The 24,902-nt window shown below is 57.1% G+C and overlaps 9 protein-coding genes across 9 annotated transcripts; 4 read left to right on the top strand and 5 right to left on the bottom strand.

Moving 5' to 3' along the window:
* Positions 1-274: 274 nt before the first annotated feature.
* Positions 275-2,544, top strand: B0I36DRAFT_240694 (mitochondrial carrier protein; the record flags this gene model as incomplete). The annotated part of the gene is made up of 3 exons (XM_046149782.1): positions 275-466; positions 566-1,759; positions 1,828-2,544. The coding sequence occupies 3 exons, from the start codon at positions 275-277 to the stop codon at positions 2,542-2,544; spliced, it is 2,103 nt and encodes a 700-aa protein (XP_046013983.1).
* Positions 2,545-3,152: 608 nt separating this feature from the next.
* On the bottom strand, positions 3,153-4,547 carry B0I36DRAFT_105615 (uncharacterized protein). Its single transcript, XM_046147787.1, has 2 exons — positions 4,240-4,547; positions 3,153-4,029 (listed from the first exon to the last, which is right to left on the bottom strand). The coding sequence occupies exons 1-2, from the start codon at positions 4,385-4,387 to the stop codon at positions 3,290-3,292; spliced, it is 888 nt and encodes a 295-aa protein (XP_046013984.1). The 5' UTR covers positions 4,388-4,547; the 3' UTR covers positions 3,153-3,289.
* A 1,667-nt stretch (positions 4,548-6,214) lies between these two features.
* On the top strand, positions 6,215-7,115 carry B0I36DRAFT_241250 (cystinosin; the record flags this gene model as incomplete). The annotated part of the gene is made up of 2 exons (XM_046149829.1): positions 6,215-6,362; positions 6,430-7,115. The coding sequence occupies 2 exons, from the start codon at positions 6,215-6,217 to the stop codon at positions 7,113-7,115; spliced, it is 834 nt and encodes a 277-aa protein (XP_046013985.1).
* A 1,058-nt stretch (positions 7,116-8,173) lies between these two features.
* Positions 8,174-8,788, top strand: B0I36DRAFT_320892 (uncharacterized protein). Its single transcript, XM_046153609.1, has one exon. The coding sequence runs from the start codon at positions 8,224-8,226 to the stop codon at positions 8,476-8,478; it is 255 nt and encodes an 84-aa protein (XP_046013986.1). The 5' UTR covers positions 8,174-8,223; the 3' UTR covers positions 8,479-8,788.
* On the bottom strand, positions 8,789-12,352 carry B0I36DRAFT_320894 (fungal-specific transcription factor domain-containing protein). Its single transcript, XM_046153610.1, has 5 exons — positions 11,975-12,352; positions 11,885-11,898; positions 10,799-11,803; positions 9,307-10,742; positions 8,789-9,053 (listed from the first exon to the last, which is right to left on the bottom strand). Exons 1-5 carry the CDS (start codon positions 12,106-12,108, stop codon positions 8,913-8,915), a joined length of 2,730 nt encoding a protein of 909 aa, XP_046013987.1. The 5' UTR covers positions 12,109-12,352; the 3' UTR covers positions 8,789-8,912.
* Positions 12,353-12,822: 470 nt separating this feature from the next.
* Positions 12,823-14,152, bottom strand: B0I36DRAFT_320895 (NADP-dependent oxidoreductase domain-containing protein). Its single transcript, XM_046153611.1, has one exon. The coding sequence runs from the start codon at positions 13,995-13,997 to the stop codon at positions 12,924-12,926; it is 1,074 nt and encodes a 357-aa protein (XP_046013988.1). The 5' UTR covers positions 13,998-14,152; the 3' UTR covers positions 12,823-12,923.
* Positions 14,153-14,900: 748 nt separating this feature from the next.
* Positions 14,901-18,503, bottom strand: B0I36DRAFT_348254 (uncharacterized protein; the record flags this gene model as incomplete). The annotated part of the gene is made up of 2 exons (XM_046156668.1): positions 14,901-15,622; positions 15,686-18,503. 2 exons carry the CDS (start codon positions 18,501-18,503, stop codon positions 14,901-14,903), a joined length of 3,540 nt encoding a protein of 1,179 aa, XP_046013989.1.
* Positions 18,504-19,849: 1,346 nt separating this feature from the next.
* Positions 19,850-21,642, bottom strand: B0I36DRAFT_361866 (uncharacterized protein; the record flags this gene model as incomplete). The annotated part of the gene is made up of 3 exons (XM_046158556.1): positions 19,850-20,349; positions 20,425-21,507; positions 21,576-21,642. The coding sequence occupies 3 exons, from the start codon at positions 21,640-21,642 to the stop codon at positions 19,850-19,852; spliced, it is 1,650 nt and encodes a 549-aa protein (XP_046013990.1).
* Positions 21,643-22,309: 667 nt separating this feature from the next.
* Positions 22,310-24,619, top strand: B0I36DRAFT_407814 (uncharacterized protein; the record flags this gene model as incomplete). Its single annotated transcript, XM_046161852.1, has 6 exons — positions 22,310-23,045; positions 23,108-23,263; positions 23,327-23,399; positions 23,455-23,670; positions 23,729-23,930; positions 23,989-24,619. 6 exons carry the CDS (start codon positions 22,310-22,312, stop codon positions 24,340-24,342), a joined length of 1,737 nt encoding a protein of 578 aa, XP_046013991.1. The 3' UTR covers positions 24,343-24,619.
* Positions 24,620-24,902: the final 283 nt, after the last annotated feature.

The raw sequence follows: 24,902 nt of genomic DNA on the forward strand, positions 1-24,902 counted from the left end.
GCAAGTGCCGCCGCCGCCGCCGGCCCACGAAGCTCCAGCTCCACCCCAGATTCCGGCAGGCCACCGATTTAACCCCGACCTCGCTGCCCCTGCCAGGCTAGCAAAAAGCTGCAATCTGGGAAATCCGGGGTGACCAAGTCGAAAATCACGCGTGCCCTGCCAGCTGCCCTCCTCTCCCTCGCTGCCCCTTCTCGAGCCCGCAACCCCTCCGGCCACCGACGTCGACAAACCCGCACGCCTCTTTCCCGCACGGACGAGCGCATTTCTCGACATCATGTCGTCCTCCAAAGCGGCCACCGTCTCCGAGGCGGTCAAGGACACCCTCCTCGGCACCGACGACTCCTCCAAGCTGTCCGCCCCCAACCGCGCCATCTTTGTCGCTAACGCCAAGCGCGATGACTCGGGCGAGCTCTACATGGGCCCAGAGGAGTTCATCGAGGCCATTGCGCCCAAGGACGAAGACTACGTGAGTCTTTTCCAGGCGCTGCCAATCTGTTCGCCGCCGCAAGAATGACGTGGGACCCCCCACTGACATGTCCTCTTCTCCCTCCCCCCCGCCATGTAGCACAAGATCCAGCGCGACCAGTACAGCATCCTCTTCACCGTCGCGGATCGCAAGGGTAACGGCAAGGTGACGCTCTCCGACTGGGCCGCCTTTGAGAACATCCTCAGCAAGCCCGATGCCGAGTACGAGATTGCCTTCCGCCTCTTCGACGTTGCGCGCAACGGCTCCGTCAAGTATGACGACTTCCGCCACCTTTACGAGCTCAACAAGGGTCCCGACAGCATCCCCTTTGACTGGGAGTGTCAGTGGGCCAAGCTCTACATTGGCGACAAGAGCAAGCGCCATGTCCTGACGTACCAGGAGTTCGCGCAGATGTTGCGCGGCCTGCAGGGCGAGCGCATCCGCCAGGCCTTCCTCCTCTGCGACAAGGACGGCGACGGCTACGTCGACCCCGAGGACTTTGCGAGGATCATCCGCGAGACCGCCAAGCACAAGCTGTCCGACCACGTCCTCGAGAATCTGACGACCCTGTGCAACATCTCCTTGAGCAGCAGGATCTCATACGCCAACGTTCGGGCGTTCCAGAACATGATCAAGGAGATGGACTTGGTAGAGCTCATCCTGCGTGGCGCCTGCCGCAAGAGCACAGACGGCAAGATCACCCGCTCGGAGTTCCTCAACGAGGCCGCCCGCATCACAAGATTCTCCCTCTTCACACCCATGGAAGCCGACATCCTCTTCCACTTTGCCAGTCTGGACGAGCCTTCAGGCCGTCTCGGTCTCTCCGATTTCGCCAAGGTTCTCGACCCATCCTGGACGAACAGAGGTGTGGCTGTCGAGGCGGACAGCAGCAGTGCGGTCCAAGTGGCCAAGTCTGCTTCCAAGTCTTTTGCCAAGAAGGCTGCCGAGTCGGCGTACAACTTTGGGCTCGGCAGCTTGGCTGGTGCATTCGGTGCCTTCATGGTGTACCCAATCGATCTTGTCAAGACCCGCCTGCAGAACCAGAGAGGTGCCGATCCTGGCCAGCGGCTCTACAAGAACTCGATTGATTGCTTCCGCAAGGTGGTTGCCAACGAGGGTTTCCGCGGTCTCTACTCTGGAGTGTTGCCACAGCTCGTTGGTGTCGCCCCGGAGAAGGCCATCAAGCTGACAGTGAACGACCTTGTGCGCGGCTACTTCACCGACAAGAAGTCTGGTCAGATCAAGCTGCCGTATGAGATTCTTGCCGGTGGTTCTGCAGGAGCCTGCCAAGTTGTGAGTTTGCGCCCCCCAGATTGAAATTCGCTACCCACCACCCGGGATCTGCTAATACGTGTGTCCAGGTCTTCACCAACCCTCTCGAGATTGTCAAAATTCGTCTGCAGGTACAAGGAGAGATGGCCAAGGTTGCTGGTGCCCAGAAGCGCTCTGCCATGTGGATCGTCAAGAACCTGGGTCTCGCTGGCCTGTACAAGGGCGCGTCGGCGTGTCTGCTGCGTGACGTGCCATTCTCTGCAATCTACTTCCCCGCCTACAGCCATCTCAAGAAGGACGTGTTTGGCGAGTCGCAGACTAAGAAGCTGGGCGTGCTGCAGCTGCTCACCGCCGGTGCCATCGCGGGTATGCCGGCCGCCTACCTGACGACGCCGTGTGATGTCATCAAGACCCGCCTCCAGGTCGAGGCCCGCAAGGGCGACACCAGCTACACGGGCCTGCGCCACTGCGCGCAGACCATCTGGAAGGAGGAGGGCTTCAGGGCGTTCTTCCGGGGTGGGCCCGCCCGTATCTTCCGGTCGTCGCCGCAGTTCGGCTTCACGCTCGCCGCGTACGAGGTGCTCCAGAGCGTCCTCCCGTTCCCCGGCAAGGCGCCGACAGAGCAGGTCCACACGGGCGTCGCGGAAGCCGTGGGCACGCTGACGCCCCGCGCCGACACGTCGTCGCCGCACTACCGGAGCCGCAACGCGCTCAAGCTCATCCTCGACATTGACGAGGACTTTGGCAAGGTCCGCATGCCCGACCAAGTCGCGTGGAAGGCCGTGCCCAAGTTTGCGAGTGCCTAAGATGTCGACATGCACTGGTCGATTGTGGGTGTGTCTGTGTGTCTGTGTGTGTGACTGTGACTGTGGAGGGGGCAGTTGTTGGTGTGTTGCGGGGGGTTTCTTTTCATGGTTGGCAAGAAGAGTTATGATGCATTCGGGATATACATGGCGTTCTTGCACGGCGATGATTTAATCCTTTTTTTTCTTGTACCTCCTTCACTTGGCTTTTGCTAGTTTTTCTTTTTTTTATCACGCTCGCTTGTTTATCAAGCTGCATGTACCATCATCCGATTTTCCCACCACCATCACCACATCTTCTCTTTGCGTGTCTGATCTATTCATAAAGAAGAGAAGAGAGGAGGAAGAAGAAGCAGAAAAAGACAACGAAGAAGAGTAGAAGTAGAAAAAGACGAGGAAAAGCCATGCCGCTGCTTCAATAGGAGGGATGGGTTGTCCCGAGAGGGCAATACCCACACATAGACCGCTTGCCATAGAAAAAGACGAGTCTTGCTTCTATTACTTGTGATGCCTTACTCCTTTATCCGTGTGTGCCCTGTCTTGTCTGCGCGCTTATTTACCTGCTTCATTGTTTCTTTCTTTCTTTTTTCTTTTCTTCAGCACGATGCCACCACACCCACCAATACATGGCCCCTTCCCACCGAGGACGATGACACCGTTGAGGACGAGGAGATAGACGATCCCCATGACGATGACAACGTCGAGCTCGCTCCCTTGTCTGACCCGGACCCGGACCCGGACCCTTGATCTAATGCAGCAGTAGCATCATCATCATCATCATCATCATCATCACCATGACCACGAGGAGAAGGATTATCAAACCCCAACTCCATGACCCCGTCATACCGCTCCACTCTCCGCCCCGGGGGGCCATCATGCTGTCCTCCAGCCACGCCGCGTACCCTTCGAACCCGCCCACGCTGCCCACGACCCTGGCGCGCTTGACCCCTCTGACCCGCTCGAACAGGCGAAGGTGGTCGGGGCCGACCCCGCGCCAGCAGGCCTGGCTGACCTCGAGGACCAGCTCGTCTTTGGCCGAGAAGTGGCGCGCCGCGTCGCGGGCCGTGAATTTCGGGTCCACGTCGAGCCGCAGGTGCAGCTTGTACCGGGTGATCAGGGACCGGAGCAAGGGGGAGTGCTCGGCGTGCTGGATGGGGCGGTGGGATGGGGAGAGGCGGGGGAAGTGTGTGAGTAAGGAACCCGGGTGGGCGAGGAAGATGTGGGATTTGTAGAGGATGGGCGTGGCCTCGGTGTGGATCTGGTGCGAGGTGCGGAGGATGGCGGTTGCGTGAGGGGCCGGGAAGGATGTTGTTGTTCGTTTTGTTGGCGTTGTTGTTGTTGTTATGGTTGTTGCTGCTGCTGCTGCTGCTGTCGTCGATGTCGTTGTTTGTTGCGATGGTGACGGTGGTTGTTGTTGTGCAGTGGTGGTCTCGCTCGAGGCTGTCAGTGTGGCTGCTGCTGGCCGTGGGGGCACTGCTCGCGATGCTGCTGCGTAGAGACGGGCTTGAGCTTCATGGGACGGCAAGGGGTGGCCAAAGGGGGTGTAGAACAAATGAAACTGGGCAGGGCTGGGGATGAAGGTCTGGCTGGTGCCAAGTGGCTGTTGCTGTTGCTGCGGATAACCAGGCGGGGAGCAAGGGGCAGAGCACATTGCCTTGACCGCAGTGGCCAGGGGCGGGGTCACGGGAGGAGGAGTACCATTGTACGGGTCGACAAGGAGGTACCGGTATACCTCGAGGCGCAGTTCCACGGGCAGGCCCAGGAAGCTGGCAGCGGCGACGACGGCGGGGGCGGGCTCCGGAGCGGAGGGCGAGGGCACGGAAAGAGTGGGGAGAACGGCGGCCATGTCGTCGGCGGGCCGGAGCGCGGCGGAGTACGGGCCGGGAAAGGGCTGAGGGACAATGGAGTAGTAAGACTATAGAAGGACCGGGCGGCTCCGCGCGTGGAAGGGTCCTGCCCCGGGTTTTGATGCTGCTCCTGTACCGATGATTATCGCGAGGTCGCAGCTCGAGTCAAGACGTGGATGACTGACGAGCTCTAGACACCCGCGGATGGCGCTTGTGAGGTCCAGTGTCGGGCGAGCGGCCCCACCTCTTGTCCAGATCTCCAAGCCGGGCCCAAAGAGAGACGGCGCAGTAAGTAGTGGTGGATCCCCTCACGTTCAGAGGGACTGGTTTTGTTGCCGCTGTATTTGTGTTGTATGTGTCCTTGCAAGCGAGCAAGGCAGAGCTGACCGGCAAGATAAACAGGTGTTACGGTGGCTATGTATGAGGCGAACAGAGTTGTCGTGCCAGCAAGTCTCTGTGATGCGGTGCTGTGCTTTTGGGGTCTTGATATGGGATTGCGGAACGTTAATGACGACCAGAGGTTGTGTGCCCGCGTGTGGTTCACAGGATGGCAGTGGACAAGTCGAAATCTTCTGGGGAGACAAGATCGAGTCTTGTGACAGATGAGAAGCTGGGGCACAGCTCTGGTTGTCGAGCTTGCGGCCGGTCAGGTTTTCTATAGCCTTTGATGTACTACCTCCGGGTACACCACACCTTGCCGCGTACGTAGGTGGCAGGATGTGAGATCTTGGCCGAAATAGGGCAACGCATCTCACCTGTGCGATTGCGGCTGACCGCTGGGGGTGATTCATGTACTCGAGCATCCTTCCAGCTGGTATGTGCTTGCAGCAACACGGCCGCCCAGTCATGCCATGCCTGCCCATGTTTGCCGTGCTGTGCGTGACGGGCATTCCGACCCCAAAGGCAGGGCTGGCGCGCTCCTATTTGGCAGCCGTGCCGTGGCCAGTCGCAGCCAATGGCTCCCCGTACGGGCGGGCCGGGACTGTGTATTGACGGACGGGGGCTTACATGGCCGCAGCTGATAGCCAACATTGCGGCAAAGGGGTCGCACCAATTAGAGGCCAAGATTCCTTACGATGATGACAATTTACTACCCAGGACGCCCACACGAATGGGTTCCACCCGGTCTTGTTGCGGAGGGGGGTTGGGCAGGAGATAATAAGGCGCTGCTGGAAGGAACAACAAATTGCGAGCTGGTGAGTCACTGGATTAATGTCTGGACACCATCCTCCTCCTATTCCACGAAGGCACGATAGTGGGGCTTCGAGATGCCGCGCCGTGCCGTCTCTCTCGTAACGGCCCACATTGAACCTGATGCACGCCGCACCCAGCATCATACAGGAGCCAGCAACTGGCCTTCCCATCTACCTACCATCTCTCTTGCTACTTCCTGGGCCGACAGTCGAATCGCGAGGCCAAACGACACACCACCCACTTGATGGGACTCCCTGGATTGGGTGTTCAGTTTCGCCTAGGGTCCGGTCGCGACGATGGTTGATGGCAGGTCCTTGCACAGAGTGAAGGGGACCATCAAGGGTTCAAGACAAAGCGTGGGTTGGGGATCTGAGCATGCGACCCACAATCACGTCAGCCCCATCAAGTGATGCCCCCTTAAGGTTGGCGTTCCTGTAGTCGCCGCCCCGCCTTGGCAGGCACGATCGCGACGACGACATTCAGCTTCACCAATCCAGCGCTGGCCAATCTCGCCTCTGTGCGCAACCACGTCCACCACCCATCACCACCACGATCTGCAGCATGCAAGTTCTGTCCGCGATCCGGTGACACACGCGTCTGCTCTCACTCCCGCCCCCGCTACCGCCGCCGTCATGAACTTCCTCGAGTTCCTTTCGGCCCTCTTTGGCTGGATCTACTTCCTCTGCTGGAGCGCCAGCTTCTACCCGCAGCCCGTCCTCAACTACCGGCGCAAGTCGACGGCCGGCTCCGTCATCGACTTCCCCTTCATCAACACGCTCGGTCAGTGCTTCATGCTCCTGCCTCCCAGTAAAGCCCAAGCCTAACCCGTGCGATTCCCGTGTCGCAGGCTTCCTCGCATACTTCATCTCCAACAGCGCCTTCTACTGGTCGCCCGTGATCCGCCACCAGTATGCCCTGCGCAACAAGGGCCTGACGCCCACCGTCGCCTTCAACGACATTGCCTTTGCCGTCCACGCGACCATCATCAGCTTCATCCTCGTCACTCAGTACATTGTGCCCGCCTGGTGGGGCTTCGAGCGCGCCCCTGGTACCAGACCCTCCCGCCTCATGCTGGGCATCTTCTTTGGCTCCTTTGTCGGCGTCGGCATCATGATTTTTGTCGTCGCCTCTGTCCCGCCGGATGCCGACCCGGCCACCAACTGGGCCTGGCTCGACGTCGTCTACACCATATCCTACGTCAAGCTGCTCATCACCATTGTCAAATATATGCCGCAGCTCGTCTACAACTTCCGAAACCGGAGCACAAAGGGCTGGGCTATCGGCGGCATGATCTTGGACTTTGTCGGTGGTATCCTCAGCATCGCACAGCTCGGCATCGACTCGTATCTGCAGCGCGACTGGTCGGGCATTACGGGCAACCCTGTCAAGTTTACCCTCGGCAACGTGTCCATGATCTACGACGTGTTTTTCATGCTGCAGCACTACTGCTGGTTTGCCGATGACAACGCGGACAAGGACTTAGAGCGCGCTGCGCTATTGGGTGGCGAGGATGACAGGAGAAGATTAGATTAGAGTAGGTAATAGCCTCCGAGCAATTGGATATTACCATCACTCATACACCGTCTTGTCGTGGATAATTCATGTGTACCCCCCATTCCGCTTGAGATCCTCTTGTTAGAGTGACACTGTCTACAAGCATCAGGGTGAACGATACGTGACGCATGACATGATATGGTGCAGACTTATTGAAGAGTCGAGGCAGCGCAGAAGTTCCACATCGAAAGTAAACCATAACCACCTCAGCAATACGGTCAGGAGCAGGAAGGTACGTCACCACCCGGCACCTGCAACCTTGGAAAGCTTCCGTAACGTGACGGCCTCATCGCTCCTGCCTCGAATGAGCTGCCAAAGGAAATGGATAAGCACCGTCCCGCACGCACTCGTTGCTCGTCCGCTGGCTCTCCGCCTTGCACAATAACACTGGAAGAGCAGCAGTGGGTTCTTGGACTGCTTAACATCGACAACACCATTCGCCTCAGCTCGATACACCCACATCATGGACAGCACTACACTTCATGCGTCATCGCCCAATATGCTTCCCCAATTACGCCTACCTGAGCAGCCTTCCCGCCGAGTGCAGCTCGAGTCACTTGGAAAGCAGCGGATGCGACTCCTGGAAAGTCACCGCAAAGGAGCTGTTGCCGCGCTCTCCCCACCGTCGACCATAGCCGCTCATGATGACGACCGTTCCATGCCTGCTGCAGAGTCCCCGTTCCACGAGGGGACGCCAGAGGAAGCCAGCCACTTCCCAGACACTTCCGACCGAGTCGTCTGGCTCAAGACAAACGACGGCAAAGTCTTCCGTGTCAGCGCAGATGTAGTCAAGGACTCCCTGCTCATTTCTGACCTCACCGGAGGGCACATGGCTATCGGCGGCGCTGATTACTCCATGGCCATCCCCCTCTACAGCGTCGACTCTTCTATTCTCTCAACCCTTCTTGAGCTCCTCAGCGGTCTGACCACCCTCCAACGTCTTGAGAGCGCAAAGCCTTCAACGTACCGGAAGAAAGTTCAACAAAGCCATCGCCAGCAGAGCAGCCGGAAGCCCTCCCCACAGCCTCGAGGTGCACGCCTCCGGCCCGCAACACGGGCATCCACACGGGCTCTCGTCAAGACAGCCATGCGACTTCGGCCCTTGAACACGCAAGACAGGAAACAGGTCGAGTCGTCGGATGATGATGTGATGGCAAAGTGGCTTGGCCGCATGGAGCAGCTTGATCTTGACACATTGTTTCGTCTGTTGTCTGCCGCGGACTACCTGGACATGGATCAATTCGTCTTTGAGTGCAACAAAGTGATTGACAGGAAGCTGCGCAGCAAATCTGAGGCAGTGAGTCTTGTGGCAGCTGGTGAGTATGGACTTCAAAGTCACTGATGCTTTACGGTAGACTGGGGCGTAAGCCGCATAACTCGTGGGACACGAAGCGTATGCACACAAGACAACGTATCGATGACCTGGCGAAAGAGGGGCCGACTCAAATACTGGGAAGACAGGTGCTTGTAGGACGAGGTAGTGGGATTCACTCGCTTTACAGAGCAGACACGTGCCTCGCGTTCACGTATAAATGATGGACAACAATAGAGGGACATATTCAACACAGCATGATTATGAGCCTGTTAGGGATCCTGAGCGTTATCGCGGGTCGTCTAGAACTGGGCACTAGCAGCACGCATCTTGCCTGCAACTTTTAATCAATGCTTCACAGAAAATGCTAGATCATATCTGCAGCGGGATGCATGTGGTGTGTTATGTACTTGCAGACGGTGCTGATTTGATATGTATGTACAAGCAAGGCATGAACGGAAGGTTCAAAGAGCAAGGCCCGTAGATCCGCTGCTCCATCGGTACAGCGAAAGCGCCCGCCGCCGAGCCTTGCTCTCCTCGACGTTGGACGTCCCTGCGCTCCTGACGCTGTAGAGTGTCGACCGGAGGACTTTGCGGAAGCGTTTCTGTGGCAGAAATAAGAAAGGCATGGTCAGCACATCGATTCCGTCACTCGAATAACAGTTATGCGGGAAAGGGGGGGGGGCGGTAGAGTGTCCCCCCCCCCCCCCCCCCTTTTCTCTCTCTCTCTCTCTCTCTCACACACACACACAGAGCTCAAACAACGACAGAAATGAAAGAGGGGAAAGGAAAGGAAAAGAAGTGAAATGGCAACATTGTAGAAGGGGGGGGGGGGGGGGGGAAACAAGAGAGACATACCTGAAACTCCGTACTCAGCGTGACGACACAGACCTCGTGGGCGCGGATGATGATCTCGCAGGCGCGCTCGACCGACTCGTTGAGGCCGATCTGGGGCATGCGGTCGGCAAAGAGGAGCAGGATGAAGCTGCCGTGGAGGAGGTATATGCCAAAGAGGTAGGGCATGAAGGAGAGCTCCGGGTCGCAGGCGAGGATGCGGGACACGGCGTCCGAGGCGGCCACGGCGTGCGACGCGCACTTGATGAACCCGACGCTGGGAATCCAGCCGTCCTTGTTGTCGAGCATGGAGACCGCGTCCCACTTGCCATGCAGCAGGACGTGGAGCACGTGCAGGATGAAGCTGCTGTACGCTGTCACCAGTTGGGCCTGGGCGTGGTGGCGGCGGCGGCGAGTCGTGTTTGTGCTCGAGTTTGGGTCCGTGGTGATGGAAGAGGCGGTGGTCAGAGGGGGCAGGGTTGTCGTGGTGGAAGAGGGCGGTGCTGGTGGTGGTGGTCTGCTGGCGTCTGGCGGGGAGAAGGCAGCGTAATGCTGCTGCTGCTGGTGTTGTTGTTGCTGATGTGCGAGCGGATCAGGCATCTCGCGCGGCGTCGGCGCGAGAGGCTGCCCGGATCCAGGAGTACGCACTTGGCTCGCGGGGATCGCGGCGCCGTTGAGCGTCTCGACCTCGTACCGCGCGGCCAGGTCCGCGATGCTCTGCTCGCACGACTCCATGACCTGTTCGACCACGGCGGTCGAGGCTTCGTGGCTGTCCGCCATGCTGTCGCTGCCGCTGAAGCGCGGGTGCGACTTGAGTCTGTGCAAGGTGATGACATCGCCCAGGATCGTCATGAGCGGGAGGAACCACTCGAAGAAGCCGATGCCGAGGACCCGTGTGGGTGCGCCAAAAGCCCGCCCAGCATATTGCTGGTGATGGCTATCGCCATCGTGGGACGTATCGAAGTAGGGCGATGCTAGAGATTCCCATGCGTCATCCGGAAGTGGAGCATATACTTGACATTCGTCGTCCAGAATTCGTAGAGGAGCATTGAATGACAGTGCCAAATGCCGATCAAGGCAGAATATCAACCAGAAGGCTCGCCGCCGCTCCTCTCGGACCTCGGCGATTGATACTCCTGCGCGGGTAGCGTCGCAGGCTCGGCACGGACATGTCGAGGCATCGCCAGTGCACATTGCAGAGGGCAGTGTCGATCCGTCTGGGGGTTCGTCCTCCCGGTTGAGACCCATACTGTGTGAAAGACGCAACGTCTTTGTCCACCATCGGAGGCAATCGATTTTGAAATCGCCACCTGACACCACGATGGTAAGCAGCAGATACACCAAGACATCATCGACCATCGGCACAGGTGGCAGCGCTTCACTCGCGGACCCGTTAGAGCACGATGCCGGGGCCACATGTTCCGCGTCACTCCCATTGGTATCTCTCAGCAAGGAGCCGTCTGGGATTGCGAGTCAGTATAGAGCATTTTCAACTAGGGCCTGGGATATTTCACACCTGTTATTCTGTGCCACGAGTCTCGGTCACGGTCGTTTGTTAGGCGGATCATGAGCTTTCTGAGCCCCTCGCACACTCTCGTCTTCTGTCCCGGGAGCAAGAAGAGCGAGCTGTCCGCCGTCTGCGCGCTAACCCACAGCATGGTGACCAAGAGTGCCGGTGTCGTCTTCCTTGGTGTATCGTGGCGGAGAAGCGACTCCTTCCGCAGCACATGCGTAAGAACGTATGGCGAGGAGCACTTGAAGAGCGAACCGCCAGGCTCGACGAAGTACATCTCGAGCAGTTCACATGCCAGATCCGCGTCTATGATACCCTGCAAGAGGGGCACGACGGGCTCGAGACATCGAAATCGGCACAGCCGTGCGCTCTCTGGCACCTCGCGTTGGCCAGATCTTGCAGCAGCAGGCGATGTTACTGCTTCAGGCGTGTTCAGAAGGGAAGGCACTGTGATCAGGTTCTGCTGTGTAAGCGCTCCGATGGAATCGGGTACCGAGGTACGCATGCTGTCTTGGTCATGTAGCGACTGAGGGTAGAGATTCAAGCTGGGCGAAGTCAGAGAATCATTGCCTGCAGGTCTCGATGAAGTACCGCGGTCAGTGGGGCCCTCGGATAAGTTGCTGTCATGACGAACGCGGTGACGGCTCAGTGGCGGTGACTGCGGCTGATGCAGGTCAAGGGCGGCGTCCTTCCAGTTCCCTACGGCATCGATCGAGATGTGGTGCCAGCCGCCGTTTGTTTCGTTGACCGTGGTTGGCGTCGAGACGTTGCTCATCGACTCCACGTCCCGGCTCAGTGTGTTCTCAAACTCATACCACTTGTCCTCACCAACCTGGCGCCGTGAGCCTCGTTGGACAGAATCGTGGTCAGCTTCTGACGAGTCGCCGTTCTGTGGCCCTGTGGAATGGCCTTGGTGCTTCTGTTCCTGCTGTTGTGCCTGTTTTTTCGAGCCCGGGCGGCGGCCACGTTTGCCGACGCTGCGAGCATAATGACAGCTCTGTTCGTACTCTGGCAAGTGGCAAGGACCGGCAGTCGTTAGCACACTCATACTTTAGTAGACGTGCTCGAGATGAACCCTGCGTCACTCACCCTGGCATCTCCGGCTACATGTCATACGAGGTCAGCTTCCAGCCCGCTTGCAACGGATGATGCTCTGGCCATGGCCAGTGACCAACTCACCATGGCTGTCGCCCATCGCAGCGCACGCGGAGCAGACTGCACCTGTCGCAAGCCCGGAGCGTCCTCTTGCGCGCACCCGCCGCCGTCTGTGCTTCCGTGGCTGCTACACGTGCAATCTCCTGGGTGACGTCCATTGTGCTTCGAGGACACCTTGTCGCCCGGATTCAAGGTTCGCTGACGAGGGATACCCCCTGGTGGAGGAAGATGTGCTCAGGCCGGTTACCTGTGGAGGATCATGGTCATGGCTATGGCCTGTTATGAATGGAAGCCGGGCGCCCGAGCATGGATGCAGCTCCTTGCGTGGAGGGTCCAGGATTGACGTTGGGATTTGGCATGTGGCTGGAGAGGAGGCAGATCTAGAACGAGCGGGTGATCAGTAACGGCGCGCGCGTCCCTTGCCAAGGGTTCCAAGGTTGGGCCTCTGGGTGACGAGGTTCCCCGCCGAGGGCGCGTTTTAGCCTTTGAGCCAAGCCGGGATGCATGCGGCTGGCTAGCGCCGGGCTCCGACCCGGTGGTGTGGCCGTGGAGGGAAAGCAACCATACGTCGATGCTCACGAAGGGTCCAGCCACGCGCAAGACATTGGCTTTAAGCTCACTCGGCTTGGTCCCCTGAAATTCCAGCTAGTTCTAGGCCTTGTTGTCCTGTGGAGCAAGACTGGCGCTCGGTTGAGTCCCGCCTCAACTTGCCCAAGCTGTGATTCTCCCGTCTGTAGCACTACTGGTCGTGGCTTGCGAGCCCACAGCTCTGAAGATCTCTTCATTGGTGGGATCCCCGAACTGCTGTACGTGGGGACTGTAGAAATTCACTGCATGCCGCGTGCTCAACGTCTTGTCATTAGCTCTAGTCGTTCAATTTTTCACTCATGACATTGCGAGATGTCCAGCACCGCTCCCGTGTCTTGTTTGTTTGAGAAACATCACATTTGGCCTATCTATTAAGCCCCCCCTCTCATTTCGTCCCCGTCTTGGTTGTAAAATCGTAATCAATCCAGTCGCCAAGGGTTGCTCTTATGCCGTCGAATATCGGCTCGTTCTTCTTCCACGCGCTCTCGTCAATGTCGCAATATTGCAGCAACGATGTGGGTTCCCCAGAATCCGCTGCAGGCCGCAGAATCTTCTTGGCAGCAGAAACGTTTTGCTCAAGCTCGGATATCGTGCTGATGCCAGTGATTGTGGAGACTGTGAATGAGGGCGAGCAGTTCTGTCTTGCCTTGCCGACCGCGTATTGTAGTGCGAACGACGAGAATGCCTCGCCATCGCCATGCTCCTCTGCCCACCTGCCTGCCTCTGCAGCCGCGGCCCGCAGACCTTTTGGCGCAGGGTGCCAGTCGCCCGTGAGCCCCACGGGGATCCCTCCAGTCCTGAGCAGCCCAACCGCCAAGGGACTTGAGCAGAAGACCGAGTTGACGCCAGCGGCACGGAATGCGTCGAAGCCCCTGGATTCGGCCTGCGTGTTCTGCAGCGTCAATTGAGCCCAGGTTTGAATGACATCTACAGGCTTTCCATAACGCTCTCGCGCCAGCTTTGCGATGTCTGCGAGGACCTGCATGTCGTATCCGGATATGCCGACACGGTGTATGGTGCCCTGGCGCTGGAAATCAAACAGCACGCCGACGGCGGTGACGGCCTCGTCCGTCGAGACATACTCGACATCGTGGCAGAAGACGACGTCAAGATACGAGGTCCGGAAGCGCTCCAGAGACCGCGAGACCGACGTGCGGATCCATTCCGGAGAGTAATTGAACTCATTCTCGGCGATGCGACCGACTTTGGTCATGAGCTGGTAGTCCTGACGCGCGTATTTGGAGGTGATTGGGGCCTGGGAGAGTGCGGCGCCCATGAGCTGCTCCGAGGGCTCGTAGTAAGGGGACGTGTCAATAGTGCACACGCCGAGCTCGAAAGCGCGCAGGAGGATGTCGACGATGGGCAGGGACTGAGGCTCTGGGTGCAGCTGGTAACTAAAGCCGGCCCCTCCCATGACCAGCGCGGGCACGTCGCTAGGGGTGGTTGAGACGCTGCCCATGACTACGTGCGTTTGGTGCGGTATGTGTGGAGAGCTGTGATCAATGTTGAGTGAATGTGCAACTGAGGAGCAGCAATTGTTTGTTTGAGACTGAGGAGTGACGACGATGTCTTCGCCCTCGCGGAGGGGAGCGGCAGGCGCCGGCTTTGATGGTGTTGAAGATGACCATGGGCGAGCGGGTGCCAATCAGCCGCCGGGCCATTTCGTGAGGGCGCCCGGCACTTGGGGCGGGCGAGTTGTTGGCAGGAGCAGGGGCTCGAAGCGTGGGGAAGGAGCGGCAACATGCCCCTTCCAGCGGGCTGGAGCGACGTGATTGGTTCCCCAATGGCGCGTCGGGTAATTCCAGCAGTCACCAGTCGGCCGCGCCGACTGCCCACCTGGGCATGCAGGACGGCAACCCCAACAACTGTACTTACGACACCAACGTCACGTCAAGAAGCCCGGGATTCACCATCTCGAGTATACATGCAACCCATCCATCAGTGCTGTCCAGACTCACATTGGGAAGGCGCAGCGCCCACTGGACGCGGGCAGCCAATTCGGCAGGAAATGATCTGGCCATCAGACTTGTCGACCAGCAACAATCAGCACACGAGAAAGAGGAAAAGACCACTGATGCATCTTCCCATATATAAATGTGTATATAAATATATAAAGCATCAAATACTATGGACGCGGTATTCCCCCTCTATCGACCAATCAGAATGCCAGATATGAAAACAATTGCTCTCCCCATACCACGATGAAGCCGACGACCGCCCCCCAGTCGTGGATCTATCTTCACGACCCACATCCTTGTTTTCTTTGACATCACCTAGGCCCAGGCTCATAACCTCTCCCTCTTGCGTTCATTATGCTGCCGGCTGAACCTTGCTATCCTTTTCCGGAGTCGCTGGACTTCACTTAAAAGAACTTCCGAGGCTTCCTTGCTCGAGTGCTCCGCCTGACAGGGGCAGGAGTCTCTTCCACGTGATCCTCCATCTGGACATCTTCCTTCTCCGCCTGCCCAGGCCCGTCCTGGGTTTCTGGAGCATCTACAAAAACCTCATTGCCGTCGCTGATTTGGTCATCATTTTCGGCGAACGGGCCGACAACACCCCCCTCAGCAGTGACACCCGACGAGGCGGACACATACTTCAAGGTGTAATCCCCGTTGAAGCCGTTTATGGGACCCGTCCGCACGAGAGCTGGGCACATCATGACATCGACGCCAGTCTTGCCCGTCGCATTGTTCGCCTTCTTGACCATCCACCAGCTGTCGAACTCCAGCCGGCCGCCGCGCGTTGCCGAGTCTTCAAACGGTGAGACACGCACGAGCTTGTAATGCGCTCTGGCTGTCGTAAGAACAACCATGACCTGGACAGCCTTGCCGACGAGGGCAGTGGCCTCCTTCTTGATGTCCAGCTTGAGGCTGCGCTTCTCCTTCGAGATCGATGACAGCAGACTGTTGACAGTACCGATCAAGGTGCTGTATGCCTTTGGCTCGGGCTCCCTATCGTGCAGCAGCTGCGTGAGAAGGGAGCGGCAGAAATTGGCCTTCGGGAACGAAGGGTCATGTTTCTCGATAAACTCATGGGGCTCGAGGCCTGTGGGGTCGGGTACCGTCACCTCTTTTGCCTCTTGGTCTGGAAATGGACCAGGTTAGTGTGTGAGGTCGACACATTCAAGCGGAACGGAATTCTACTTACGGGTGAGCATCTTTGTGAGATACGATTCGAACTGCTTGCCCCAGTACCTGAACGAGTTGTCGAACAAGTTGTCCTGCAGATGCTTCCAGAGTACTGCGTGGATGATGTTTTGCATGCGGCCGGCGTTGTGGAAGTCCTTCCAATCAGAGCAGACCTCTGCCGCGAGAGCTTGAAACTTCGGGCTGATACCGGCGCGGCGGTCCTCGTCGGCCAGGTCGAGCTTTGCGGCGAGGTGCTGAATCATTTGATCCAGATCCCGCAGCATGGCAAGCATCTGTTGTTCGCTGGGCTGCTCTCCGAGGATGTGCCTGAGGTGTCCAAGCTCGATGAATTCATCAGCCCCAGCGTGAACTTGGCCCTTGTACGCCACTGCACGTGCGACAGCGGCTGCTCTCTCCTGTTCGACGTTCTCAAGCTTCCTGCGGAGTTTGAGGACATTGATGACTAGCCGTCTCTGTGTCAGTTGCACAGTGCCGAGCTGAGCCTGTCGCGCTTCCTCTGACGTGATGGACACATCGTCGGCAATCTGTTCACCATCGCCACCATCTCCGTCGTCGCCATCATCGCCGTCATCATCACTGCCATCATCACCGCCACCAGGTGGACCACCGCCTCCGCGGCGACCATTGTCTCGGTCGTCGTCTTCATCGTCGTCGTCGTCATCGCCGCCGCCGGGAGGGGCACCGGGGCCCCCGTGACCCCCGTGGCCTCGGGGCTCGGGATCATCCCGGCCCTGGCTCCGGCCTTCGTCACTAGGGTGCGAGTGGTTCTCATCTGAGCTGCCATCTAGGTCCTCAAGCCCCGCCTCGGAGGTTGCTTGATCAAAGAAGGTTTCGCTCATGATCTCACTCTCCTCGGTGGGAAGTGGCTCGGTCCCGGTCTCCGCCTGCATTATTGCCACAACCGCTTGCAGGGGAGCATCCCGTTGACTTCCCATGGTGGGATCATCCCCAGGCGTGGCGAAGTCGCCGGGAAGTGGCTCGCTCCCAGTCTGCGCGTGCATCATTGCCACAAGCTCTTGCAGGTTAGCCTGCTGTCGTCTTTCCGCGGCAAGATCCTGTCTCAGCGTGGCCATCTCGGCCTTCAACCTCTCGATGTCATCTCTCTGTAGTTTGATAATCGCCTCGTCAGCAGCTTTAGACTCCTCTTCAGCCTCCTCAGCCTTGCGACGCTTGCGGTCCGCCTCCTCGGACTCATGGACCTTCTTCGAAAGCTCCTCCAGTTTCTCGTTGTTGGCCATGGCTGCAGCCCTTTCGATCCCATGGGTACTCTCGAGCTTTTTTCTCGCCTTCCTTTCTCTGGCGAGTTCTTCGCGCACATTTTTCAGCTCTTCGTGCGTTCTGGTGGCCTCCTCAAATAGGTCTCTGAAAGGATCCGAGTTTCTGGGAGCCTGGGCCGCGGCCTGGCCCTGTCTGCTCGAAGCAGCCGGTGCCGGGACGTTGTCGCGGACATTGTTGATGATGTTGTCGACGGATGTGTCCGGGCTTCCGGCGGCGGACGAGTCGTCGTTACTGGTGGCCCGGGGGGGCCGACGAGCCGGCGTAGACGCTGCTGCGGGGGAACTCAGCGCAGCAAACTCTCTAAGAAGAGTATCCTCGCCGGGCGTCGCGGGAGACCCCTGGGACGACGGCGGCGGGCGAGAGACCCGTTCTTGGGGGGTCTCTGTCAATGCGGTCGTCAAATTTGGACGAGTGGGCGTGCGCGCGCCGCCCCTTGAGCTGCCTCGTCCTCTACCACGCCTGGACGTATGACGTATCGCATTCTGTGCCTGCCGCTGTGCCGTCGCGTCGGGCCTACTTGGGATATACGGCGGCGGCGGGCTGTTGTCCTTGTCCGAGCTCTCCCCTTTGTCCTTGCTAGGAGACTTGCCGTCGTGGGACTTGGCGGACTCGTCGAAGCGGGCCTTTTTGCTCGACCTCTGAAGTGGCGGCGTGGCATCGTGAGAGTCCTCTCCCTCGGCATGGCCTTTGCCCTTGACGTCTTGGCTGCTGCCAGAGGCGGACTCGCTGCGTGGTCGCTTGGCGGCGGCGGAGGTAGACGGGGTGGTGGTGTTGGTGGTGGTGGTGGTCTGCGGTTGCTGCTCGACCTGACCAGATCGGCTTGGCTGGGGACCCAATGGGCTGTTTCTCAGAGGGGGCAGCGTCAGATCATTTGTCTGCTGGCTGGGCGGGTTACGCAGCTCGTTCCAGGGTGGGAAACGGGGTGGACGTCGAGGATCATCTGGGTTGAAGGGGGCCGGGCCTCTGTTCCCCTGCCAGGGAGTGGCGTACGGATCGACAACGGCTGCCTCGTTGTTGCTCGTGCTGGAGGGCGGCACGGTGAGCGATGCAGGCTGAGCAGGGGTGTTCGCCGTAGCAGGAGGAGGAGGAGGAGGAGGAGGAGGAGGAGGATGATGATGAGCAGTAGCAGAAGGAAGAGTGTTCTGGTCGGCGGGTTCCGGGAAGAAGTTCGCGTCTTCAGGCTGCGTGCCCCCATAGGCTGTGTCGGTGCTCTGGTACTGGGGCACTCTTTCGAGTCTCGTGGTCACGGTCCTGCTTTCCTTCTTCTCATTTTCTCTCTTCCTGCTGCTGTCACTGGCGACACCACCGCCACCGCCACCGCCGGGCCCGGTGTCGTCATCGTCACCGTTGCTCGGGGAGGGAGGAGAGGGAGAGGACAATTCAGACTTGTGCTCGACTTCGTCCTCGCCCTCCATGCGTGCACGCTTGGGCCTGGGCGTGGCTTTCTTCTTGGCTGGCGTCTGGCCGTCCTTGGTCTCGTCCAGCTTGCGCTTGCTGGCCCCGCTGCTGCGGGTGGTGCGCCCATTGCCGGGATCCATCTTTTGCGACGAGCGGCTGGAATAGTCCCTTGGCGATGGGGATCTTTTCAAAGAATGTATTTGGTTATGGTTCAAAGGGGCTGATGTGACCGGATGTGTAAGTGGTGTTGCTCATGAGACATGCAAATGAGTGACCTTCAGGGGGGACCCCTTCAGGGATGCACTTACCTCCTGAGTGGCTGGATGCTGTTAAAGATGTCGGGCAACTTGTAAAGTGTAGGTTCTAATGGATGAGAATGGAAGGGGGACGGTAGGGGGGTGTCGACGTTTTGAACGGGAAGAGTGCCAAAAGAAAAAGTGACCGAGTTCAGGACTTGTGGTGCTGAGATGCTGGACTGTCTATGAGTCCATGGTGCAGAGAACGATGGCAGATCTTTATATATAAATCTAGATATATCCAGCGGGTTCAACCTTTCCTCGGAGACAGCCGTGGAGTAGTCGGGCTGTCCGAACCCAGAATAGGAACCAAAGGGTTCGTTGTGCTGTTTCCGACTAACTGTAGAGACAAGGCGATTGAAGATGACAAGGAGTCCGTGACAAAGGGGAGTTTGGCTTGGGGGGTTGAGTTTGCAGAGTTGAGTGCTCGGGCAAACGGGTTTCGGGGGAATGGTTGGTGTGATCGGTTTGAAGTGTTGGGAGAAAACGGCTCGTTGTTCAGCTTTATTAAACATGCAAGTTTGGACAGAACAATGAACCTTGATTGAGCGTCTCGCTTTCATTGATTGAGTGATTTGATTGTTCTATATTGAGTTCCTTTCATTGAAGAATCTCATTTGGGCACAGGCAGCTTTTCGTCAGAATTGTCTTGTGTCTCAATTGTCTACAGCGTGTTTGCGCATTCTCAATGCACAATGATGTTCACAATGCGACAAAAAGAACAATGTGGGCCAATTGCCATTGTATCCTGTGCATTCGGCGAGAGCAAGCAAGAGAGAAAGACTTTGGCATTGCCAATTGAAGACTGAGCATTCATTGTCTCAATGACGAGTTGCGAATCATTCAGGCACGGAATTAGCTTGTGATCTGCTTGGGAAATGCAAAATCGCACTTTATTCAATTGCTGTGACGAGGTTTATAGTAGTTAGCCCTCGTCTATATCGAGCGTGATTATTTGCCTTGAAATGGCGCCGTTATGGCCCCTGCGCCAGATGGCTATACAATGAACGGTATTTTGCAAGGCAACTTCCTCCCAGGTCGCGGCATCAGTTCTGGTCCAAGTCGATGACCAGAAGGCACCTTTGCTTTTCTGCAGTCTGGATAATCTTGATGATCCTTCTGCTCGTTGAATACCATCCTAATTGACTCTGCATATATAGCGGTCGTTGAAAGGTCCTGTATCCTGTACTTCACCACCGTTCAAAACCAACTGTACTGTCTGCCAAGACTAGTGCCTTGAATACAACCAGCCGCTCCCGAAGACCTTCGCCACGGGGATGGCCGTAGGCGGCCACTCCTGGAGTCATGATAAGATCAACCCCTTTGTTGCTGCTGATGTTTGGCTGAACCTTTCCCATCCAGACTCCGTCAAAGTCGAGAGGCTCGGCCATGCTCCTGTCAGCTGGTGACCAAAGAATCTCCAGTGGCGATGCCGACTGCACCATGTCTTTTGCCAGGTTCAAAGACCGCTCCACAATCATGCCGGAGGATTCATTGATCGTGCTGTGGATGTTGTGATCAGATGGAGCTGGGCGCATGATTGAATTGAACAAGGAAGCCAGGCCTGTGGCGAGTTTTGCCTGCACTCTGGGAGGCAGGCGTAGCTGGGGAGTGTCGACATGAAACTGTCCAATCATTGCTCTGGCGTATCTGACCTTTTTCAGACCAGCATCTTCCGTTGTGTCAACTTCTGTAGAAAAGCCGTCAACATGCAGCGCGGAGAGATATGGTATGGCTGGGGTGGGGAGAAAGGGCAGGAACTAACTTCTGAGGATGTCGGTGATCGTCTGGTATTTTTTCTTTCCCCACAGCTCGAGAGGCCGTTCAAAGACGCGCTCAGACAGATAGCGCCATATGACACCCGTGATGAGGGCATATCGGGAGTCGTCGTGGTCGTACAAAGTTGACCATGACGAGCTCAACTTCTCCGCGAAAGACACGAATGCTGGTGCTTGCGCTGGCAACTCGGCGGCACTGTATACGCCAGTATCCACCAAGATGACATTGTCGGCAACCGAACGGACGTAGGCATTGATCCGCAACCAGGCCTCAGAGATCCCTGAGCACGAGATATGCCATTCACCCACGGCGCGCTGCAAGCCGTTGAACGCCTGAATCACTTTCTGTTGGGAATTTGTGAGAGTCGTGCACCTGTCTGTCAACCCTTTGATTTCGGCTCTCAAGGTCTCTTGGTCTTGGTTTGGCTCAACGACGAGTTCCTCGAGCCGAGTGTTCTTCTGCTCTTCTTCCGCGAGGTCCTCAGCCAGCTTCTTGTTCGAGCCGTTGACTGTCTGAAGCTCTTTCTTGAGCTTGCGGATTTCAGCAGCGTGCTTGGCCTTCAATTTCTTGAGCTCCTGCTCGTGAGCTGATTGAAGCTCTATTCTGCTGTGTTCAGCACTCTCGACTTGTGCACTGAGACCGCTGATGTGGGCATCACGCTCGACAATGGTAGCACGAAGGCGTCTGTTGTCCACTCTTGCCGCTTCACTTTGAGCTAGACGACGCTTCAGGTCCTCGAGCTCTGAGCTGATTGAGGCAGAGGAGAATAGCTTATCCTCTGCATGGTAGGATTTTGCCGCGTCCAGAGATATCTTGGGAGAGGCATTGCCATATGTCGGGAGTGTATCTTTTTGGGGTGAGGGTGAAGTGAGTTGAGGGTGGAAAGTTGCATTCAGTTGGTCTGGGATTGTGCCAATCGAGGAAGGACTGGAAGAAAGCAACTCGGGGCCTTCACTGATGGCGCGACGAGCTCGCTTGGAGGGACGCTCATCCTCCTCTGGCACCACGGGCACATTCTGAGAAACACTAGCGGCTCTCTTGCGGGTGATTCTCGTGTTCGGATCAGGCTCTTGGGGATGGTCAGTCAGAGCAACCGGGATCGGATTGAAAGAACGATAGTAATGTGCTTCAACTTACGCATCGCAGCCGGTGGCATCTTTGCAGATGCCTTCTTGCTTGTTGCTGTAGCTTTTGGCTGTGCCATGGCGTTGATGTCGTGAAGCAGATGGGTTGTGTGGTTGTGTGGTTTGTGCGTTTGTCTGGGTGTGCTCAGATGGAAGGAAGCGGATAGGTTCACAGGAATGAGTGAAGACTGTGCAAGGCCAGGTCTGATGTTGGTTGTTGCAGGCGAGATTCTGGATCGTGTGAGAAGGAAAGTCAGGTGGGAAGTCAGGAGGACGATGCGAGAAGGAGAAAGATGGTACTCGAGGCGGCTTGGGCGGCCGGGAACAAAGTCGTGTGCAGCTGGGCAGGTACCGTTTGTTTGCACATGCATTCAGATCCAGGTCCAGTCCAAACGGAACAATGAAAGTCCTCACGTGCAAGCAAGAGGTGTGCCGCCGTCTGTTAAACATCACCGGAGCAACCATTCGCGGCCTACACGCAGAGGTGCCTCAGGGACGCATCCTGCACAACTGCTCGCCCTTCTCACCACGAGCTCACATGAACGTGACCTTCCGGCTGGCCTCTCCCAGCAGGCTTTGAGTTCATCTCTTCTCCCAACACCATCGACCCTCCTCAATACGCAGAAATTATCTTCGTTCCACAAGTTGTACTTGAACCTTGGCTGTAAGTCACACGAGTGGAATTCTGATCTCTATGGTTCTTCTTGCTGTCAACTAGGACTGACAGAATCCGCATAGCCACCCATCATGGCGCTCGTCGTCTGCTTCGACTTCGGCACAACGTCTTCCGGGATTGCCTACCTCGAACACGTGGACAACGCCAACATCCTGTCTGAGGCAAGGAATGTCACCGTCATTGAGCATTTGCTGGGTTCGCGACATGTCCCGAAGGTCCCCTCCAAGATTGCCTACGGTCCCAATAAGACCATCAAATGGGGCTTTGATGCAGAGACTGAGCTCGGCGTCATCAGTCTGCTGAAACTGCTCCCCCTTGAGGAAGAGGATATCCGCGACTGCCTTCTCAATTTTGACGAGTACATTCTCAGCAAGAAACAGATGGACAAACTCAACAAAGACGCGATCGAAGTGGTCTCTGATTACCTCCGCCTTCTCTGGGCCAAATTTCTGGCAGACTGTGAACGCCACTCCCCTTTTGGTGATGAACTGGAGAAGAATTCTCTCAGAATTGTGTTCACCGTGCCAGCTATCTGGCCAGAATACTACCGCGTCCGTCTGCTCGAGGCTGCCCGACGTGCCGGTATCCTGAACACGCGGCCCGGACTTGCCAAGACCACTTTGGAGTTTGTCACCGAGCCAGAGGCAGCAGTATACAAGTTGCTTCATGACAGCAGCATTCGCAACGGGCTCAACATCGGCGACACAATGTTGACCTGCGATTGTGGTGGTGGCACGATTGATGTCATCACGTACGGATGTACCAGCACCACCCCTCTTCTCGTCAAGGAGGTCATTCCAGGAGATGGTAAGACACTCGATTGAGCCCCTCGTCAGAGTTTGATCTCATTAACATTTGGTGACGGCAAGGTGCTCTCTATGGTGGCATCATTTTAGACCAGAGCTTCTCCGAAGCACTCAAGACCAAGTTGACAGCACTTCATGGTTTTTCCCGGCCCAGAATGGAACAGGACAGAGCTGGATTTCGTGACACCATGATATTCGGCTGGGAGCACGGACTCAAACGTAGGTGCCCATCAACAGCCAAGCATAAACGCGAACACACATTTAACAGGGCCTTCTTCACAGCCAGCTTCGACGGCAGCAGGTCGGGCACTTTCCGACCATTCTGGTTGAATGCACCGCCTCTCTCATTCAGCATGTGAGTGCGCTCCCGACATAAGCAAGTCTGGATAAATTGACTAATACTCAAGCAGCGATGAGCTTGAGGACATCTATGACCCAGTTGTGGCAGGCATCCTCGACGTCGTGAACCGCCAGCTCGATTGCTTGCGGGCAAGGGGATTGCCCAAGCCAAGATTCATCATGCTGGCTGGTGGCTTTGGCCTGAGCCTTTATGTCCGCAACAAGCTGCGCCAGGAGTTTGCCGACAGTCAAGGCATCCATATTTTTCAAGAAGAGAGCGATTTGTCGTGAGTTGTCTGATCCAATCTGCGTGGTTGGCGACTATATGCACTAACGATGTTTGAGGTGGTCTACGGTCGCCCGCGGTGGCGCCCTCTTTGGTCTCTCTTCCCAGAGCCTGGTACGCAGCCGCGTCCTCCGTGACGGGTTCGCTCTGGTGCACAGCCCCGAGTGGGAAGAGGATATCCATGACGAAAGAGACTTCATCGTCGACCCCGTTCGCAAGACAGGGCTCGCTCGTGACCAACTGCTGTGGTTCTTCAAGAAGGTGCGTCAAGGAGAAACCTCTGAGAAGGGCACACACAAGGATACTGACATTCACGAAGGGCGAGGATGTCGACGTCGGCGGTTTCCGCGAGTACAAGTTGAACTTTGTTTGGAGTCGCGCGGACAGAGGCATCAAGAGATTCGAGCAGCCGCTTTACACCTCCAGCGCGGCGGTACCCCCGCACAGACTCAAGGACGCCAAAAAGGTCGATGTCACGTTCGCTGAGCATGCCAAGATGGCCTTTGAGACCCCGGTTCCTGTTCAACGCCTCCCCCTTGAGCGCGGACAGCGCAAGCTAAACTACAGCCTCCGGATTGAGGCCGTCTCTGGCCGTGCTGTCACTTTGACCGCCGTTTGGGACGAGAATGACCAGGTGATCGGACGCACCCGGATGAACATCAAGGACACTTGAGTTATTGCAGTCAACATGCGGGATCAGTGGCACGGCTGAAATGGAGGTGGTGTTGCATCTCAAGGAGCTGACACAACCGCATCGCGCATAGGGATTAGGCGCATATCGTGGTTGGCGCGACCAAGCATGTCAGCCATATCGTCTGGGATTAAAAACTGGCCATTTCTCATCGAATGTGGCACAACATGAGATCTCAAAGAGAAAGATTTGATGGACAACAAGGGTAGGATATCAGTGGACAGGTTTCTGAATGTCTTCACCGGGATTTTGGGAGATGGATTAATGTTACATACTTGTGTACCTGCCTTGCGACTTTGTCGAAAGACATAAGAAGCCTACCCGGCAGTAAAGATAAAGGCTCCAGGTTGTAGTGAGATGCGTGCGTAAACTGTGCAGCACGGCCTTGAGCACACTGTACCGCTTGTGCCCGGCCATGATTGCGTGCATGCAAGTGGTGGGCTCCACAAGGCTATCGCGAAACGCCGCCCGCTGTCAACACCACTACTGTGGCGGTCCCGCCTTGATCAAGCGGTCAACATTTAACAATTACGCTTACGAGC

Source organism: Microdochium trichocladiopsis (genome assembly GCF_020744255.1).
Source record: "Microdochium trichocladiopsis strain MPI-CAGE-CH-0230 chromosome Unknown B0I36scaffold_4, whole genome shotgun sequence".
Lineage (NCBI taxonomy): Eukaryota > Fungi > Ascomycota > Sordariomycetes > Xylariales > Microdochiaceae > Microdochium > Microdochium trichocladiopsis.